The sequence below is a fragment of the Chroicocephalus ridibundus genome, chromosome 4 (assembly GCF_963924245.1).
Source record: "Chroicocephalus ridibundus chromosome 4, bChrRid1.1, whole genome shotgun sequence".
Taxonomy (NCBI): domain Eukaryota; kingdom Metazoa; phylum Chordata; class Aves; order Charadriiformes; family Laridae; genus Chroicocephalus; species Chroicocephalus ridibundus.
Genome location: NC_086287.1, coordinates 75,657,912 through 75,678,222, shown reverse-complemented (window position 1 = coordinate 75,678,222; position 20,311 = coordinate 75,657,912). Strand labels below are relative to the sequence as shown.

Genomic DNA, 20,311 nt, shown 5'->3' with positions numbered 1-20,311 from the left:
ACATCAGAGTTTAACAGGATATCACATAAACTTTTTCCCCTTGTAATAATTATCATATTTTAAAATATTGTGAACTTAAAAATATATTTGATATGACCTTCCTATAAATTTCCATAGACATAGAAGAGTCCATGACATGACTAAGACTAGACAATGATTTTTTAGAAAGCAGTATCTGAAGGAGTTCCCTATAGCAGGGTAATTTGATGAATGTATTACTGATACAGAGCTACTGAAGTAGAAGAGTTGAGGAGAACCTAAGTTAGGCTTATGGTGAAGGAGCCACTCTGCAGCAATTTGCTTGCTTTTTTTTTTTTTTTTGTAAATGTGAATTTAGAAGTTTATTCTGCATTAAGCAGCAAAAATTATGTTCTATTTGTGAAGTGCTGACTTGGTTTGGTGGAAGTAGAACCTTCCTGCCAAGATCCACGTTGCAGGCTGAAGTGAACGTTCCGTGTTGCCTTCCTGCAGGACTGCCACGTAGCTGCTCAGGCCGAGTCACCACAACATAATATACCCCTGAAAATGGAACAGTCTAAAAGTAGACATGGTATTTGGCCACACAAAGGAATGTTTTTATGCAGAATTATAGGGCTTGTAATATTCCAGAGGTCAAGTAGTTTTCCTGTCTGTACATCCCATCTGTGGATGGGATTTGTGTCCATCTGTGAAATACCAAATTAGACCGAATAATCAGATTTTCCTTACTGGTTTATTTCAGACCATATTTAAAATATTAGTGCTTCTGCTGTTGCTGGGAATTGACTAGGTAGCTGCAAGGATATTTATTTTCTCTGGTAGTAGTTGTCACAAATGTTTGCCTCCATTATGATTATACTCTAAGTGACTCTGCTTGGTGGTTTACATCAATACTGCTGCTCAAAAAAACCCCCAAAAAACAACAACCCAAAAGTCAAAAAAGTTGGAGGAAATGTGCAATCTGGGAGACGAGCTGCTTTGGATGTACTTCCATGCTCACGCTTTCCAAGGAAATTCTAATGTCTTCGGCGCTTGCTTTTGAGCTCTTTTAAAATTAGGAGAGCGTTTATGAAAGCGCCTTTCCTTTTCCCCTTAGGACTGTGTGTAAAGCAGCCACTGTTCCTAGCACAGAGCCCTGGGGCACTGTCCCCCTGGGGTGGCAACCCCGGTCACCTACGCCCATAGAGTGGCAGTTTTTTGTTCTTCTTGGCCATTTCTTGTCATTCTTTGAGAGCAAAAGATCCCAAGTCCATTTCAGTATAGATCTGTGCACACAGGGACACCATACAATACGTATTTATTTATGATTAATAGAAATGACTGTTACTCTATGCATAAATTGGTTGATGAGTACTGGCCTTGTCAGGCACTCCTTTAAGGCTGCACAGGAAATTCTAAAACCAATTTCAGTTGATTTCTTTTTTTCAACCGACTGTAATTTATGTTTGGGTGTTCAGCTTTTCGACTTAAATCACTTATGCTTTTTGGATAGACACTGAAAATGATTCCATCTGCTTTAGTCAATAAGAGGATTATAAACCACACATTCTTGCTGTAAGGCAGAAAACTTTACATGCAGTATTTTCTTTTCAGTGTGGTTACAGTAGATGGCATTGAAAGATGTACGACGCGTGCTTTTTCTCTGCAGCAAGAGAGACTCCAAATTTGTAAACTAGTAGAGACTTTACAATATATAGTTTTCAGAGAAAATCTGATTTTGAGTTATTAAGTTCAGAAAATATGTAATTCATACACCTGCCTGCCCTTGATAGTGGAGGATATAAACTAATGGTTTCCCACTTTTCTATTGGAATGGCATACGTTGCATAAAAGTTGGAGAGAACGCTCCTCTAATTCATCTTTTCTAATCGATCACATGGTGATCTGTTCAGAGCAACGTAGCCTGAGGGAGGAAGGAAAAGGTCTGCGTAGCAAAGCTTCTGCAGTAGTCACTGACAGCCTGCCAGCAGATATCCTTTGGGACTCTGCTACAATCTTGTGAGTTTAGGAGAATCCTCTGGCTTAGGGTGATCCACCAGTGATTGTGTGTGTTTTCCTTGTCTTCCTCTGCCTTCACCCTCCCTGACGCAGGTTAAACTGCATGGGAACAGCAATAAGAACACCATCAATATCTGTTTGGGAAATTGTCTAAAGGAGGACTGAACAGACTGAGGGCAGAATAATGCAAGTTGTTCACTGCATGCTCTTCTAGCTGGAACAAAACCTGAAAGTTAACAAGGCATTGTTGAGTCCAAATGACTTCTAAGTTCACTTACTGCAAAGCTGACTTTACAGTTATAAAATGAATTGGATGGTTCTTGGATAGCTAAAAAACAAGAAAACCAACCAAGCTGACAAAATTGTGTCTGTATGAAATATTGCGCTCTGCTTCTTATTTAGAGGTATCAGCTGAAATTTGAGTCTCGCCTTGTGAAGGAGAGTCATCTGTGTGTTTGTTTTCTGAGCCCTGAGTACAGCTTTCCTCGGTGGGCATTTTCTTTAGTAGTCTATGCAGTGTTGCCATGTTAAGCGCCAACAGGAAAACCATATGCTCGAACTAGTTTCTTGCCTCAGTCCAAATCTTGATCCTCAGGTCATTGGGAATTTTGATTTGCAGCTATAAGTCCTGAACTGCCTAAACCTTCAATAGAGTTGAAGACCTAAACCAGAACTTGATTCTAATTTACTTGTGTGTCCACCAGCAAATACATTTTTAAAAGATCACGCATATGATATAGATGAGGAATTATACTACGTTCCAGCTTCCCTGGAAGCCCTACCTCTTCTGTGTGAAAGAGCAGGGACACACATTGTGTTTTCATCTGGTTGACAGACCTGGGGGCTGCTGCTGTGAGCTGAGGAATGTAAACACTTTGCTGAGACATAGCAAAAATCCCCAGCACCTTTGTAGAAGAATGTAAAAAAAAAAAATCCATCAAAATCCAAAAGTTGCTGTGGAATGGAGAAAACATGGTCAAACCCAGTATTTATTTCATGTTTCATCCTTTTCCCCAGACTCCCTTGGCATTTTTTTTCCTTCTGCGTGCTAGTCTTACACAGACACCAAGCATGAGACTGCTGATAGTATTACATGGCACTTCGGTGGTGGGTCTGAATCTTGCATATAAACAAGAGCTGGAATGCAAAAGGGTGCCAACGCAGCTGGGACAGAACCAATGGGATTGCGAAAAGCGGAGGGAAGTCAAATTTTTGCATGTGCTGCAGATCAACATTGAAACATTGAAGTAGTGGTGGTCAGGAAGAAGCCAGTGTGCTAGCAGCAGGTGGGACCCCAGTGAGCCCCAGTGTGTCTCTGGTGGTTTTTTGTATGCGTGTGCGTTTTTTCAAAATGGAGCTGGCTGTAAAGAGTGGTGAAAAAGGCCAATACCATGTACTGAGGCTGCACAGCTCGGGTTGGAAGTGGAGTTGTATGAGCTCTTCCATTAGTCACCTTTTCATTTCTTCCTTCCCTTCCAGGTGCAAGTGGGAAGTACACCTCAGGACCAAAGAATTGTGGGATACATTTCCTGCACTCACTTGCAAGCTATTGCAGGTACTGTCCTAATTTTCACTATTTCTAGGCCTGTGGTGATATTCTTGTGCAAAAGTAGAAAGCATTGCTCTTCCAGTATTTGTGACAAAGTGCAGCGTGCATTGCAAACAGCAGTGAAATAGTGAAGAAAGAAGGGTAGACAAGTATATCCCCAAACCTTCACATTTTCAGTCTCGGAGTAATTAAATATTACAGGACACAAACAAAGAATATCCTTTTAGAGCGTTTCTTCTCTTGCTCCCTCTAAACCAAATACTGTTATTTTAGCAAACACATTACTATGTTCATTACTCAACAGTATTTAACAACCCATATCAGCACATAAACTTAAATTTCTTTGTGCATAACTGGGGGATTATCAGAAGATAAAAGTTGGGACAGTTTTTCCTTCAGAAGTCAGCAGCTCAAATAAGCCCAAATTCTCTGGTTCTTGACCTGAGCATTTCATACATAAATAGCTAGAAAATTAATACACTTACTGAAAAATTCTTTTGGTCATGTTTAAAAGCAGTACCACTATTACATTTACTACAGCATGCCAGAGCATGCTCTGTGCCCTTTGTTTCATGAAACAATATTTTCTAAAGTTGTTAAAGATAAATAAAATGCAAAAACTCTTAGCAGGGTGTGGAAAGCTTTTTATGGAATTTTCACTAAATTATCTTAAAAAAGAATGAGATGTTCTTTAATAGCAGATTTCTGTGTCCAAGAGAGGCATGGACTCTCCTGCTTCCCATAACCAGACTGGAATTTCATGTAGCTCTGTCACATTGTGGTGGAGCCTGTTCCTCCTCAACCATTTTATGACCTTTTTTTATGATAGTATCTCAACATTCAGCTCTCCTTATAATACTAATATTCAGAACAAGGCTGAGGTAGATGGGTGGCCTGATCTCCATTTTACAACCCAAGTACAGAAAGCAAGGGGAAAGAAGTGAGTAACTTCAGGTCATTTTATTCCACTTTTAGCGTTCTGATGCTTACATTTTGAACTCGGGATGCTTCTCCATTTTAGCTGTTCACCTGAACACTTATCAGTTAAAACTGACAAATACTTGAAATTCTTGGAGATTTCTATGGAAAATTTTCTGTGTGTATGTCCTATCTTTTGCATAAAAGCTATCAGCTCTATACTTAGAATAGGTGTAGCAATAAAATAAAAGCCAAATCTGCTAACCTTTACTTTGTGTAAGATCATAATTTAATTTAGCCAGAGGGGGTGGATATCTTTAGTTTTACTTGATGCAACTGCAATTCTTGTGCTGCTGAGAGCTGGAGAGCACAACACAGCCTTCCTAGCCTGCCTGAAGACAGCATGTATGCTGCAGACTGAGGCGAGACAGTAATGTATTATAAATGGTAGAACTTTGAACCTCTGCGCTACAGCATGTCTAGGTTAACCCAGCCAGGCAGCTAGCATTCATTCTACTTTGTCAGTGCTTCAGTCGCAGAGAGACAGACTTGGGAACAAAACTGCCAGTCCCTGAAGTACATTAGAGAGACTGGATAGTTCTAAAGAAGATTCATTAATTTTTCAGCTAGGTTTTAACAATGTAACATCCTTCTCTGGTTTTCTATTTTTAACTCTGGAATTATGGTAATGTACTGTGAGATTGCTTTGTGGAGCTGAGATTTGTTGCCGTTCTAGTTTAGGTTATAAACCTCCATTTCCAGTCCTGTTCCTTTTTGCTACCCTAGCCATGTATTCTCAGTTGGTCTTTGATAACCACATTGTGAAGTCCCTAAAATATTAAAGAGGGAGAGGGGGAGGGGGGAGAATAATGGGGAAGTAATGTTCTATTTTCAAAGTCAGCCTAAAGCTTCTTCAAGGGTAAAACACAACCTTTCATTTTCCTACTTATGTTCTTGCTTCGTGTTTTTAGGCTTATCTGGTTCAAACTACATTCAAATAGAGCAGACAATGATTTAAGAGTCTATCTGTCCTTTGATATATCATATTAGTTTATGTAATGAAATGGAAAACTAAAGTTCATAAGTTTGGCAGAGCTGTGCTTTCTGATTTGTATCATCTGATTCATAACATTTCACGCATTTAAAAAATTATCCAAAAAACACTTCAACGATGTAAAGATGTGGTATCTATAAAAACAAGTACTGTTTAAAAGGTTAGCCATTTAAATCATCTTGTCATACATGGCTGAGTGCAATTTGGCTTCCTTTCTAGGATACATAAACTTACACTTGACAGTTCTGATACTTACATGAGTATAAAATGAAGGGATCCAACTGCTTATGGTCAGGGACGAACTACTAATGCTTTTTTTCAAGAAATGGGCTGGCTCAACTCTGTTCTGAGCAATTACTGTTTTTTCAGACCTGATATTCACCTTTTTCGATAAAACTTTAGAATTAGATTTAGTTTATCCTCTCAATTCTCTAGCTATTACTGAATGGTGCTATGAAGCAGCTCGTTATTTCCACTGTGGAAATAGCTGCATTTCAGTGACAAATGAAGGGATCCTTTAATGAGACTTGAATGTAATTATTTTGCAAGGGGCTGTTAAGTTTACATGGTTCTTCTACATCTTTCAATTAGTCAGTGATTAATGTTCTGGACAGGTTTTGCTGCCTAGAATCCACCCACCTCCCAAGTCCCTTTGAGTCATGCCTTTCAGACACCCCACCAAGCCATCAAAACAGAGTCAACCTCAAGCTATTCCAGCCCAGGTCCAGCTGATGTAGCATGCTGGATGCTGTCTGGTAACCTTGTTCACGTCCCTGTTTGGCGTTCAGTGTGAATCTGGTCATTCACAGTAACTGGCAACTTGTGCTTCTCTAGTTTCAGGCTCTGCAAACCTACACACAGCTCAAGCAGAACTCAGGTCAGGACTCAGAGATCCTTCAAGGTTTAGAATTCTGACTGTGCAATCAGGAGTAACCTCAGAGCTAAACATCCTTAGGCAGTGATTCCCCAGATGTTTCTGAAATAGCAAAGCTGGCACATATCCATACTGTGGCAGCCTGCCCTTGCCCCCTCCTCTCAGTTGTGCCAGGTTCCCTGCCAATATATCCCATAGCACTTATCAGTGCTGGTTTTAAAAACCTCCACTGGAGCTTTCATCTGATTAGGCCTGTCAGCTGCTTTGTTCAGCCACCACAGTGCTCCTAACGTCTTTGAGAGTAGGAAAAACAGTCCTCCTCAGCATATAGTACCTACCTGCAGCCCTAACTAAAGCCAGGATTTCACTTAAGCATTTCAAAAGTAAATGGAAAGTGCAAATATGATTATCCCATAATGAACAAAGGTGAAGTATTTATTTATGGTGGCTGAAGTTTCCCACACTACCCTTTCATACTTCCACAAAATTTGAAGATGAAGAGAACTTGCGAAGAATTCAGAAAGGCTGACTGCAGGAACCAGTCACAACACAATTATTTGCATTTTTCCAGGCCAGTTACTGAGGAAAACAGTGTAGAGCAATTAGTACAAATCTGTATTCTCTGGTTAATCACTGGTGGCAGTCAATCAGATTAGTGATTCTATCTGGACGTAATTAGAGCTGAAGGCTGGAAGACAGAGAAGTTGAATGTTAGTGTTGGGAGTTACTACCTAGTTCTCTTCTGTTAGTATTTATTGATGCTGTTTCACCTCAGCAGCAGTTTATGAAATGTCTGCTCCCCTGATTGTTCTGGATACAGGTTTGGCTTCTCCTCACATGTCTGATTAGTTTAGTTATCTTCATTCTTCAGCTCCAAAGCTATTGATCATTGGGAGCTGGTCAGACTGAGTCTCACTAGTGACTTTTGTATACAGATACATGCAGTACCTGCTGTGTAGCTGCAGTAAGCTGGACACCGTTAGTTTAATATGAATCTCAGAAACAGTTACGTTCAAGTCGCATTAGAGGATCCCATCTTTTGTCATGGAAATGTAGCTCACTTCATTGCACATGCTCCAGGTAGTGTACTAAAGTGCAATTACTTCTATGACCTCTAGTGGGGATAATCAGAGATGCCAGACTATCACAAGTTCTACGCTTTTCTAAAAAGAAATGAAAGTCATCTGTTTCTAGACTTCCAAGGCTATTTTTCTGTAGAGCCCTGAGGTTATCTGCTCTCTAGTGCTGCTCCAAAGGCTCAGCATTCTTACCCAGGGAGATGTACCTCACTATGTAGTTAATGCTCTTCTAATAATAGCAATGCATGTTACCAGACACCTTTCACAATATCCTCCTAAAATGTTTTTGCCTGTCTGTATTTTGTTTTTCTCAAGAGTTTTCTGTTTTGGAGAATTTCACCTTTGTGTGTTTCAGTTAAGTGGGTTTGTCACATTCTTCACGCTGGTCTGTGACGGGTTGCTGCCTGAGTTTTATGCCTGTATGGTAATGGCTGCGTTAGTTTATCACTCATCCTAGTGAAGCCATGCTAGACGGATAAGTCACAGAAAATGCAAAAACACCTGGACAGTTCAGGGATATAAAAGCTGGTCTTAGAAGTTAAGCAATTTATGTGATCGGGACTTTGTGGGGAGCAAGACGTTACTGCATTCCTGTCAACAAGTACCATGCTTAATAGTTATGTTATGAGGAAAAAAAGGCAGGCCAGAAGAAAATACTGGCCTTAGGAGATAGAAAGATTCAGATGCTGCAAAAGAAGGACAGGTCCTGAATTTGAATAAGCTTCACCAGGAATGAGAAAGCTCGGCCTGTTCAGCTACAGGAAGGATCTCACCAAAGTGTTTAAAATACCTGATGGGAGAGTGTAAGGAAGATAGTGGCAGACGCTCCTCAGTAGGGCCCAGTGACAGGAGGAGAGGCAATGGGCTCAAACTGAAATGCAAGAAATGCTGTATGGACAAAGGAAAATGTTTTTTTATTGCAAGGGTGACTAAGCACTGGAACAGGTTATCCAGAGGTTATGGACTCTCCAACCACAGAGGTATTCAAAGCCTGACTCGACATGGGCCTGAGCAGCCTGCTGTAGTTGACCCCACTTGAACGGAGGGTTTGGACTAGATGATCTCCAGAGGTCCCCTTCAAGCTCATGCTTGCTGTGAATCTGTAATTTCGTCTGTATCTTTAGTTCATCAGAATGTATATGTTAGTCACGCACACCTTTTGTGGTTAGTGTCACCTGCTCCAGGCTGTATTAGTTCCACGTGACCTATTTCTTGTGCTTTTGTCTAGCTACGTCTTCACTGTAGGGCTTTCTTGTGCTGTTGTAGCAAGGAGCTTTCCCAAGAATACATTGCTCTGGATTTGTGTCAAGCTGTGTGATTAGGATACTGTGTGAACTTGAGGGAGAAGTAAGTACTAGAAGCTGCAGGTTAGGGAATAGATCAGGAAGCACTTGTACCTACTTTAGTATTACAGCCCAACAGGTGAAGATTTGTTGAGAATAACATGAATGGAAGAAAAAAACCAGATTATTTGCTGTTGGAATTACCAGTTTGAAGAGACAAGTCAGCGTCAGAACCTACTTAGAGTTCTTTCTTTCCCTGGCCATGTTCTTTTTAATATTTTTTTTAATTATTTAGGATTGTATCAAGTCATGCTTGGTTGAACATTTCTGATTCAGTTTGTATGTAACTGTTGTTTTAACCCCTGCACTCCTAGCCCTTCTGAGATGTTCTTGAAAATCCAACCCCTCACAGTTTGACAGTGGTAGGAAAGTGAAGTCCTAAGGCCTGAAGTCTGTCCATATGCTAACACAGTTCCAGCGTGCTGCCGAGTTCATGTTTTGAAAGTCTATAGAGTGCTGGGGACAGCTGCAGTTGAGACGAGTGAGTAACAAGCTGTGAGGATGCAGACTTATATATTCACCAACTCCATAGTAGCCCCTGACAGCAGCTTTGGACGTACACAGAACTGACATTTCTAATCGTATTTTACACCTTTTTAATAGCTAGCACAAAGTAGTAAATTAGGTTAAAATAAAATTGTAGTCAGGATAAGTCATTCTGGGTTTGCTGCTTTTCCTTCTGATTGTGGCAGTTGAAAACAAATCTTTTACTTTCAAGAAAATAATGTTCTGACTTGACATTTCAAGTCTGAAACAAGCAAAATTATAACTGTTAACTATAGGTACAGTGAAAACAAAAGAAAAAGAAAGGAAAGACAATATGGTAAACAATTATTTCTAGAATGTGTCTCTTTCTGCTCCTTTCCTCACATCAATCTTTTCCTGTAATCATTTTAAGAGGGCTAGTAATTAATTTTTTCTTAGACCTCATGTCACATAATGTGTTTGAAATTAAGTGTGGTTAGTTGCTATAATTAAAGAGCTGGATTGTGTGTCACATGGTTTCACAAACAAAAATATTTGGCAACCAATCAATCTCAACCCTTTCACATCACTCCTATAAAATGGGGGCACATCCTCAGCACACGTGGCCTGGTGTAACTTCCCTGCAACTGGGGAAAAGGATCTGGTTCTTTATTTGGGCAGTACTGCCTGCCCAAACCTGTATCTACACATACCTTTAAAAATACAAAAAAAATACTTCTAGTTTAGGCATTCTTACTTGAATACAAATAGAACCCTTCCTCGGATGGACTGCTACAGTTATGAGTGAGTTGAATTTACCATTGATATGTAGTTACTAATAACCAATTGAAAGTTAAATTTTTCACTTTTAAAAATTAGCGAAGCAAAGAAAAATCAAGTGGTTTACCCCACTTCAAACATTAGCGCATCAGATCATCCTCCTTCTGTGGCTAGAAACGTTATTTTGACCGGTTGTCTGCAGCACAGATGCACTTTGTTTTCTAGTACAATTGATTCCAGAAAGAGAGATTTAAACAACAAAAAGCGTGGTTACTAATGAACTTCACAATAGGCTGAGCACCGTGTACTGAGCATACTATTAGCAATGCCATTTTTTATCTTGCACCCTTTTTCTCAAGTTGCCTAACAATAGCTTAGCAACAAATGTGTGGCTGCGTAACATGCTAAAAGGAGGTCTTGTTTCTTGTTTTCATTGGTTGGTTGTTTGCTACAGGAGATACTACTGTTCGATGTGAGCAACTGGATATGCTTCAAGATTGGCTGTCTGAATTCAGAAAATCTACCTCCTCCTCCAGTACAGCCAATCCAGAGGAGCTGGTGGCATTTGATGTAATCTGTGGAGATCTCAACTTCGATAACTGCTCCTCTGGTAAGACAAGGGTTTTCTTCTCCTCGTGTCTACCTATTCCAAAAAGGCATAGGAAGGTTCTTGATTCCTGTGGGTTATGGCAGTATACTAAGTTGTGACTGGCTTTTGCAAGGAAAAATCTAATTGCTACAGATACTTCTAAAAAAAGTACCAGCCTTGAGATGAGCCAGGGAGAGTGGCTCACACTTACGAGCTCCGCTGAGTTATTAAGCATGATGTTTTTCAAGGCACGAAGGGCAATAATTTGTGACTTGCAGTAGCAATAATGAGGACTGATCTAGTGGTTTAGTTTTATTGAATTAGGTAGACACCTACTGTCCTAGAATTTTAGTTACTAATGAAAGACATATATGTTATGAGATTTTTGTGGGGAAAACATAGTAAATTCATGCGGTTAAAAATAATTTGATAGTGCATATACACAGGCATAGGAGAGTAATGCTGCAGAGACAACTAGACATTGCTGAGTCAGTCTTGGAAAAAGTTAACTGACGCTGTGTAGTTCTGGGTTTTTTTATTTTAATAAATTTTTAATATTTTTTGTCTATATTTGGATGCTGAGGGTACTAGAAAAAGAACTCCACAAAACCATAATTAATGGGTGGCGAGTTCACACAGAACATAAACATTATGCTCTGTTAAGAGTTAAATTGCCAACACAGCGTGCAGAGCATTGTGTTTGTGTATCCACTCTACCTTCCTGCTCAGTACAGCCCAGGGCACCCAGCTGAGCTCCTTGCTGCCTTTATGTGATAGCAATTGACTCTGCTGGTTTGGAGCTGGCAAATGGATCAGTGGTGCACAGCAGCCAGCCTGCCGCACAGCTGACGGCTGAAAGGCCTTTTGCGTGACTGGCCAAAACTGAAGTACTGAGGTAGGAGGAGCAGCACAAGGCAGGTACAGTGAGAGGTGTCATCAGAGGGATTTTGTCTGTGCTGTTATCAGGGAGATGTGCAGTGTGCAGGTGAGCTCCGGCTGTGGGATTCAGCAATTCAGACCAGAGTTTGTGGATTAACAGGTGAATTTGTGAACGGCATCTAGTGTGAGTTCTGTAGTCCTCATAAGAAGCCTACGTAACTGAGGCTGAGGGCAACAACTGTACCAAAAAAAAAAAATAATTAAGAAACAAAAAGCAAACATTGTCTGATCTCAAAAATAACTAGTATTCTTTAATCTCATGATTTGTATCAGACCCTTGTAATGGAAGATTTCAGCAAAGATGAAGAAACATTTAATTGGGTAGAAAAAGACCATCAACCCAAAGCACAGCCCTTCTGTTGTTTCTTTCTAGCTTGTATGTACAGAAGGTAAATCAGTCACAAGTATATGATCCTAAGGAAACTCAGAATTGTCAGAGAAGGTACTGGCAAGTGCTCTGACTGGTAGAAGAATCCATTATGCACTGTGGATGGAGGTAAATAGTAAGTGGTAATGGCTACAGAATACTGTAGTTAAACAAACACCTATTAGGATGAAATATAATGGTAGCAGTGGTAGTGCATTTTTAGGGAAGGAAGGAAGAAACGTGGTCAGGAACTGGTCTTCAGCTAGCCAAGCTGCTACACAGGCAGGCTGAGGAGGCAACTGCAACAGTCCCAATGAGGGAGACAGAAGCTGCAGGATAGAAATGGACACATTTGCTGTGATTTGACTGTTTCACTTGCAATACTGTTGGATTGATGAAGTGGCCTGGAGGCAAAGATGTCCATCAAGGAAATAAACAATCTGCTGCATACCAAAGGATATGATAGTCAGATAGCAAATGGAAAGCAAGTGGGATTGTGCCACATGAGGCACGCAGACGGGAGTGAAGCTGTGAGGCAGAACATATGGTCAGTATTATCTACCTGAGAAGTTCTGGCACACTAACCAAGGTCTCACACAAGTACAGAGTATAATTAATGCTGTTGTTTTAAAGCTTTAAAAATGTCTTTTTAAAGCAAAAGTAAGAAAACTGCAATAATTGCAAATATTGCAGCCACTGCTAAAGAGGACTGAAAAGTAGGTTATAAAAAACCAATTTTGCTATCTGTGTAGCTTATTTACATCCCCCTCCCCATTAAAATTCACTCAAGCCTGGAAACTGAAATTAAGCTATTTCATTTGTTATTTTTAGATTGCTTTCTTTCCTTATTCACTAAGCAAGACTAATGCAATGTTTTAAAGTTTTCTTCTCCATTTTTACATTACTCATTGTTTTAGGGACATTTGTTAGCATTACAGAAAATTGAACATTTTGAGTTAATTTTTTTAGAAAACAATAATCAGCTTCTTGTAATTCTGTGTATGATTTTCTGTATTCTTTCCCACTCCACGGACTGATACAGCAAGTAATTAATGTTTCAATGAATATCAAGCTTCTATTCTTAGACGTATTGACAGTACAGTTTTCAAAGATCTCCAGGTCCACGAGCTACCTTAATGCTTATGACAAATTTTCTGCAACTCAGTTCTCCCCCCCAGCTTTACAGAACGTTATGACAACATTCATACAGTGAATCCACACTCTGTGGGAACATTATTAGAAAGTTACTGTCGGGTTGCTTTGGACTGACTTGCATAAAAGTCTATTATGTTTTTAAACCTTTCAGCATAAGATAAAAAGTCTTCTAGTCAGATGGGTAAAGTTTGGCTCATCACTTGCAAATTAATCACAACAAAATTTTAATCTATCTTAGATAGGTGATGCTGATTATGTTTAGGATGGTCTTGATGCTTTAGATAATGTCCCAAACAAATTATCAGTTGCCTATCCTTTCTCTTATCTATTATAGCTTGGAAAACATTCAGTGAATTCTTCTGAAGCAAGTAAAGTACCAGCTTCTATTTTCAGACTTACCAAGATGTATGTATACACCCACAAACAGCCTTTTACATTGTGAAGTCAGTCCAATTCTCCATTGTCTCATCTATCTCAACATAAATTTTGTACTGGTGTAAGCAATGCAGCGTCAATGGCAGGGTAAGGAAGTATGTTGAAAAAACTTAAGTTTACAGATAGAAACTATCAAAAATGTCTTTCATAGAAAGACTTTGCAGGGAAACATTGTTATTAGCAAGCATTTTTTGGAATTTGTAATCAAGACAAGATATGGCTGTGCAGTAAAGCTACTACTGAACAGATTCAAATCCACCCTATTAACGGTATACTGAGTATGAAGGAGGACTTGCCTTTCCTGTTGTGGCAGAACGCACAACTGTCCACAGGTTCACCACACATAGCTGATGTGCCTTTTCTTGGGTTTGATCTTTCCCTGCAGAGGACAAGCTGGAGCAACAGCATTCTCTGTTTACACACTACAAAGACCCGTGTCGAATTGGTCCTGGGGAGGATAAACCATGGGCAATTGGTAAGACCTTCCCTAGCTGTCAGTGTATGAACATTTACTTCTGTGGCACTCACACGACATCTATAAGCAGCAGGTAGTTCAGGTAACTAAGAATTTGCTAAGAATAACTAGCTAAGTAAGAATTTGGTAGAGACCAAATATTTACATGGGCTATTTCTGTAACATTTATTTTATAAACCTTAACACTGTCTTGTTGAATTATAATTAAGAATCAAACTGAGATCTCAAACTTTAGTCCACATTCTAGAACTTATGCCTCAAGCTACTTGAGTGCCTTCCCATACCTATTCTACTTTTACAACAATCTCTAGATTACTTTGGGAGGTAAGCCAAACTATTGTTTCTGTACTTTCTGCCTGCAGCTTTTGATTCAAATGTTCCATTCGGTTTTCTGTAAATACTGTAAGCAAGGATGTAACAAAGCAATTCAACAACACTACAAACTTGTAGGGTTCATCTTACAAAAGATTTCATGGAACTCTGAGATATTAATACCTGGTGAAACTCAGTTGAACTTGAAGTTTTAGGTCAGGAATTAGACTTTCTCTAGAAGAGCAGTTATATAACTGTGAAGATACTGAATGTAAGAACGTGGAACTGTTTAATAGTGTGTCTTTACTCAGTTGTAGCAGAAAAACAGGAAAATCAGAGACATTGGGGCTGAGAAACTGGAGGGGCCAAAGCAGCATTTTGAGAAGTGGCAGGCAGTAGGGAGGTGTGGGCAGAGGAGAAGTGAACAAAAAGCGCTCAGTCAGAGCAGTTGCCCCTCTTCCATACAGATGCTGTCCTCACACACCTGTGCCTCCAGAAGCCTCCCGAGAGACACGTCACAGGAGGTATGCTGTGACAGTCACATCTCCCTTTCTGTTCACAGGTACCTTGTTGGACCCTGAAGGATTATACGATGAAGAAGTGTGCACTCCAGACAACCTACAGAAGTATGCAATTCCTAATCCTCCCACAGGCTTTAGATAATTCCTTAAAAAGCCAGTTCATTCCTTCCTATTTAACATTTCACAAATTGAGGGGTGTTTTATGGACTGTCAAAAAAAAAAAACCCAGCCAAACATAATTTTTTACTCAGGGTTACTTGGGGAAGAGGGGAAAAAATGGAAGGAAAAGCAGCTTCTTCTCTATGTCTAATAGAATTGGCTTCAATGGGTGAAAAGATGAGAGCAACTGCAGTCAGTGGTTTTATGTCTCTAGAGTTGGTCCTACCTGGACAGGCCTATAGGACAAGAAACTCCGAGCGCTGCTGGAAAAGGTACGCGGCGGACAGCTTGTCTGACAGTCTTTCTGCACAGACAGTTCTGTGGTCATGGCACTGTAAAGGACAGCAACAGAAGGAAATATAATTTTCCTCAAATAAAAAACCCATAAAGTTTAAAACACCACTCCCAGCCCAACAACTAATTGCCCATTCTAGAGAGATTGCTGAATTTGGTACACCTAAAAAAGCAAGCTCACAAATATAGAGAGGAATTAAATAGCACCTCAGACACAACTAGGAATAAGGCTTAATATCTATTGGTGATAGTAGTGCAGCATTACTTTTAAGGAGTATTTGATATTGAGAAACAGGTATCTTTAGTTTGAGCTAGTGGACTTAAGAGACATACAAAAATAACCTTAATTTGCAGACGTCTTAAGACAAGTTTCTTGAATACCTGTACTGTTTGTTAAATAATATGCCAGTGGAGATAAAATAATAAGCTTTGTACATTTTAGAGCAGCACTTAGTGAATGTGATAATCCTTTTTGTACCTTCTCTACCTTGAAGGCTAGTTTAATGGACTGAATATGTTATTATCATGACTAACTATAAAACATGTTCTAGCTGTTCATTACCCAAATGTACTAAAGAGGTAAAGTTATTTGAACTTTACATCTGTGCAGATACTTCAGTTAACACATAATGGAAACGGTACATTATGTTGGCACAGTTCATGTTGTCATTTTTACTCACTAAGTACAGTACACTGCATATAGTTGGACACTTAATTGAATGTCTTAGTCTTCTTGGTATCAGTTTTGACAAAGAAATTTGAATTCTAGACATAAGATCTGGGTTTCATTTATATTCAAAATAAGGATTTGTTACAGCAAGTCATGCTTTGCACATTCAATAGCCTGCAAAATTTCTAGGCATTTCTATGCATGTGTTGAAAACATGAACTTGGTACATGTGAAACGGATTTCTGGAAAGCAAAAGTAAGGTAATTTGGCCCTACAATCAAGTTTGCAAATGGAAATCTATATGTGGGTGAAACATTCTATTTTATGGTTCCAAAAGCAGGCTTGGAGCTCTTTTAAAAAAAAATAAATTAAAAACCCCAAAACCCTAAAAAACCCACCACCCTGTGTTTTCAGGCAGCCTTTTGAGACAATCTGTCACCAAATTACTTTAGGGGTATTTTATTTTATTCCCTGAAGAGCTACTTGTATTCAGCAGTGAAGTTCCACTGACAAATACATGACTGATAGATAAAGAGCCATCAAATGATCAATAAAGATTTAAGAGTATTACTTCCGTTACCTATATATATCTACAGCAAGTCAGTATGAGATAACTGGAAAATATTTTTGAGTGTTGATAACAGAATATCCACAAAACATTTTCCCTACTCAAAGTGGCTTTCAGTTTTCTGCAATATGTTACAATTGTCTTAAACTGATGAAAAAAACCTCTATTAGACCAGATTTTCCACTAGTTTTTTAGGCATATGTACATTACATAGATGTGTTTCTATATTAGAGAAACCTTCACTTCACAAGAGGCCAAGAGAGCCTACCCTGCCATTTCTACAAGGGACTAGTAAACATAAAAATTGCCAATAAGTTCAGTAAAAATTAAAGCTCTTAATAGCATCTGAGCTTTAAGGACACTGAAATGTTAAATAGCACAGAAGCTGTGCATCACTGTCTAGCTAACAAGTATAATTCATATACACAGCAAAACAGGGTACCTCCTAAAATTGATCTGTTCTCAGATTTTTCAATAATAAATGATCAAGCTTTACAGACATTTAAAGCTTGATCAAACTTTAGAGACATTTAAAAGGGACATTGAAATTGGCAGCGTAAGCTATCCAGGGAATTATTTCTTCATGAACACTCTTCTCTAGTTTATAAATAAAATTAAGTAGTTCACATTACTAAACTAATTAGGCCATAAAAGCAGCAGAACAACTCGTTCTTAAATATCTCTTTCATGTTAAGTACAGCATACGTAAAACATCGGACTAGAAGAACATACTTGGTACAAATAACGAGCAAGTCATTTATAATTACAGAACAATTAGTAAGCTAAATGTAACGATCTGGGCCCTGCCACAGCACTGGAAGCTGCACGAGCTTCTGCCCAGAGCGGCTTTATGAAATACACACAAATAATCTCATCTCACAAAGACAACTGTCACCTTCAAGCAAAGCACTGGAATAAGCCCGTTTTCATCTCTAAGCCCTGAATAGAGTCTGGCTCAGGAGACCACATTACAGCACAGCTAAGAAACAAGATTTCAATGCAAATTTTTCCAGTCTCCACTGCTGGACAGTGGCTCACAATTCTGGGCAACAGGCTGGAACACCACTGAGAAAAGTCTTCCTTAACTGGGGTGCTTCTCACCCGAATGAGAGATGGTTCCCTTGAGCTTTATGATGAGGGAGTACGTTCCGCTTTATGGCTTCCTTACATATCCTGCTCTTCGTGCTCCTTTGTTCATTGCAGCTACGGTCAGTGCTGCAAACCAACCATCGGACAGAGCTCCATGACAGAATTTTCATACTTAAACTTTGGAGTTATTTGGGACTGAAAGTCTTTCAAGGAAAAAATAAAGTTCCAATTACTTTTTATCCACCCTTTCTTTGTGTCTTATGAATTAAGACAATTATTCTGACAAAACTCAGGTTTAGTTCCGCAACTCAGTCGTAATAAGCTACGTTCACTTAAATTGTTAGCATTTAACTGTTAGCACAGCATAGCCAGATGTCCAGTACTTGTGTCTACTTTCTGTAGAGACAAACAGCTAAGCACTGCATACAGAGTGGTACAAGTTTTAGTCAGAAGCAGATGCATGCACATTTACAATTACTTTTCCTCATGTAGTTGAAACTAACATTTCCCTTCTGTGAGCAGTTGTGCAGGTTAAGTAAATACCCAGCGTTCACAGACTTTTAAAAGGAGATAATTGAAGCTAAAATAAATTCATCTTTTAAATTAATGCAAATAAGATTTTTTTTTTGCAGTAGTACTGCAGTGCTAATCAACAGTTTCTTCTACTTTGTTACTTAATTAGCTTTGCCAAATATAAATACAATTTTTGAAAGAGGTCAGTCCCATCAAAGAGCTTGCTTTCTTGAACCTACAAAAAGAATTTCAGGCAGCAGCTCTTTGTAGAATCAGCTTGCAAATGGGGTGCAGACAGTAAGCTAATTTAATGTGAGTTATTAGATGACAGTCTAAAACTGAATAAAAAGCTTACTTTCATAAACTGGTTACAATAAACTCCTAAGAACCTTCAATACTTCATTAAGTCCAAAGGAGGTAAAGAAAAGTTCTGATTAAATAACTGTATGACCAGAATTTTGTCACTGTTATCTTTTGAAGGCACATAAAGTACTTCTTGTATTTATCAACTGACCCAAATTTACAGATTATAACACTACTGAGACCTAATCAGCTGTAGCGATTGCTGTGTCCCCTCTGCCACGATTCAGGTCCTTCCAAAGAGACAAAATTTGACAAAGAAACCATTAAAACACATCACAAGAGTCTGGTGGTTTGTCTCTTTTTTCTGCTTCATTCTGTACTCTCACGTGCATGGATTAAAAAATTCCTAAACACAACCCCATAAAACCCATCCAAAGTCAAATCTTAAAAACTGGGTGATCAAAAATATCTTATTTTTTTCCAAGGTGAAATTAAAGGCTTTGTACCTGCTAGGACCCAAGTTCATGGCTCAGTGTTTCTCCTGCGACAGTTGATGATGTAGCTTAATGGCGTAATCAACTCTTACAAGGGAAACCACAGAACCCTGAGCTCAGGTTTTGGCAGGTAAGTAAAGGAAAATGATCTTCAAGGAGGTGGTTTTGAAAGTAGTTTGTTTGTGTTTTGAGCCAGATAGCAAAACCACAACCTAATCTGCCCCTCTCTCCATCCACAGTTATCACGCAGAACAGCTTCGATTGTACTTAAATTTCACTGTCTGCAAAAATATCCTATGCATGCACTTACTGTGTGCGACCCCTGCTTTTGCATGCACAGTTGTGTCTGCTGCCTTTGGCGCTGTTTTGGTAGATCTTTTAAATAAAATACAAGAAGGCAAACCACATTTCCCTTTAAATCCAATACAACAGCAAAACAACACAGAACCACACAGCAACATAGAATTATCGTAAAATAGAGTGGCAGGACCTTTGGGGGTTATCTGGTCCCAAGAGACATTCAAAGCAGGGCTAACTTCAAAGTTAGATCAAATTGCTAAGGGCCTTAATAGTCTTCTGTATAAAGCCTACTATTAAGGTTTAAGCACCCAAACTAAAAATTGCAACGGGAGAGCTGCAGCTTATTTGCCTGAACACAAGAGTGGTACCTAGAAAACCAATTCTTAATTTTGACTGCTTCTGTCTATGGTCTTGGGCTGGGTAATCTCCATGCAAGATGGGGGCAGTCCTAACAAACTTGCTGAGTAAGTCCGTCTCGGTAGAGGAGTTTGAAGAGTGTCACATACAGGAATCAAATAAATGAGGCTGTCATTACTAGTGAAGTAAGAGCTTTGAGTCCAAGACACAGCAATGCCAAACCCGCCGTGAGGCTTTTAAGAGCACTGTCAGCAGTCAGTACAGCCTCATACTGGAAAATGCATTTGGAAGATAGGCTTTACAAGTTTAACAGACCTTTTGGACAGGCATTACCCTTACTGGGGACTGGGAGAAAATCTAGTGTAATGTACAAAGGGACAGAATGAGCAAACATTTAAAGGATTTGTTTTGTTTTTTGAATGAAATAGGGTGCTGGAAAGTGAAGAAGGAAGGAAAGGATACTTAGTCTATCCCACCAGCAAGAACCACAGTTCCAGTCAAAAGGGGAGGAAAGCATCGCTGAAAGGAAACGGGAGGAGGATTGACTATATGCTCTATACAGAAGAAGGTCTCTACCTGGAATGGAAAGTGGTGAGTTTCCAAGTTGACAAAGAGAGCCGTAATTTACACAATAAACTTGTCTGGATGGCACTGCAGCCTGTTCTGCTTGGGTTTAAGTTTATCCTCCAAGGAGAACTGCTGCTTTGCTATTTTCTACTTTTGCATGCAAGT

The 20,311-nt window shown here is 39.3% G+C and overlaps 1 protein-coding gene across 3 annotated transcripts in view; it reads left to right on the top strand.

Annotated features, from left to right (window-relative positions):
* SMPD3 (sphingomyelin phosphodiesterase 3) overlaps positions 1–20,311 on the top strand; it is a 119,347-nt gene that overhangs the window by 93,503 nt on the left and 5,533 nt on the right. For 2 of the 3 annotated variants that reach the window (XM_063334267.1, XM_063334268.1), the window contains exons 3-7: positions 3,457–3,532; positions 10,494–10,649; positions 13,910–13,999; positions 14,874–14,937; positions 20,008–20,170. In XM_063334267.1, coding sequence (XP_063190337.1) covers positions 3,457–3,532; positions 10,494–10,649; positions 13,910–13,999; positions 14,874–14,937; positions 20,008–20,170 — 549 coding nt within the window. Of the gene's footprint in view, positions 1–3,456; positions 3,533–10,493; positions 10,650–13,909; positions 14,000–14,873; positions 14,938–18,913; positions 19,053–20,007; positions 20,171–20,311 lie in introns of those variants that run through there. The other variant, XR_010070960.1, reaches the window with a different exon arrangement.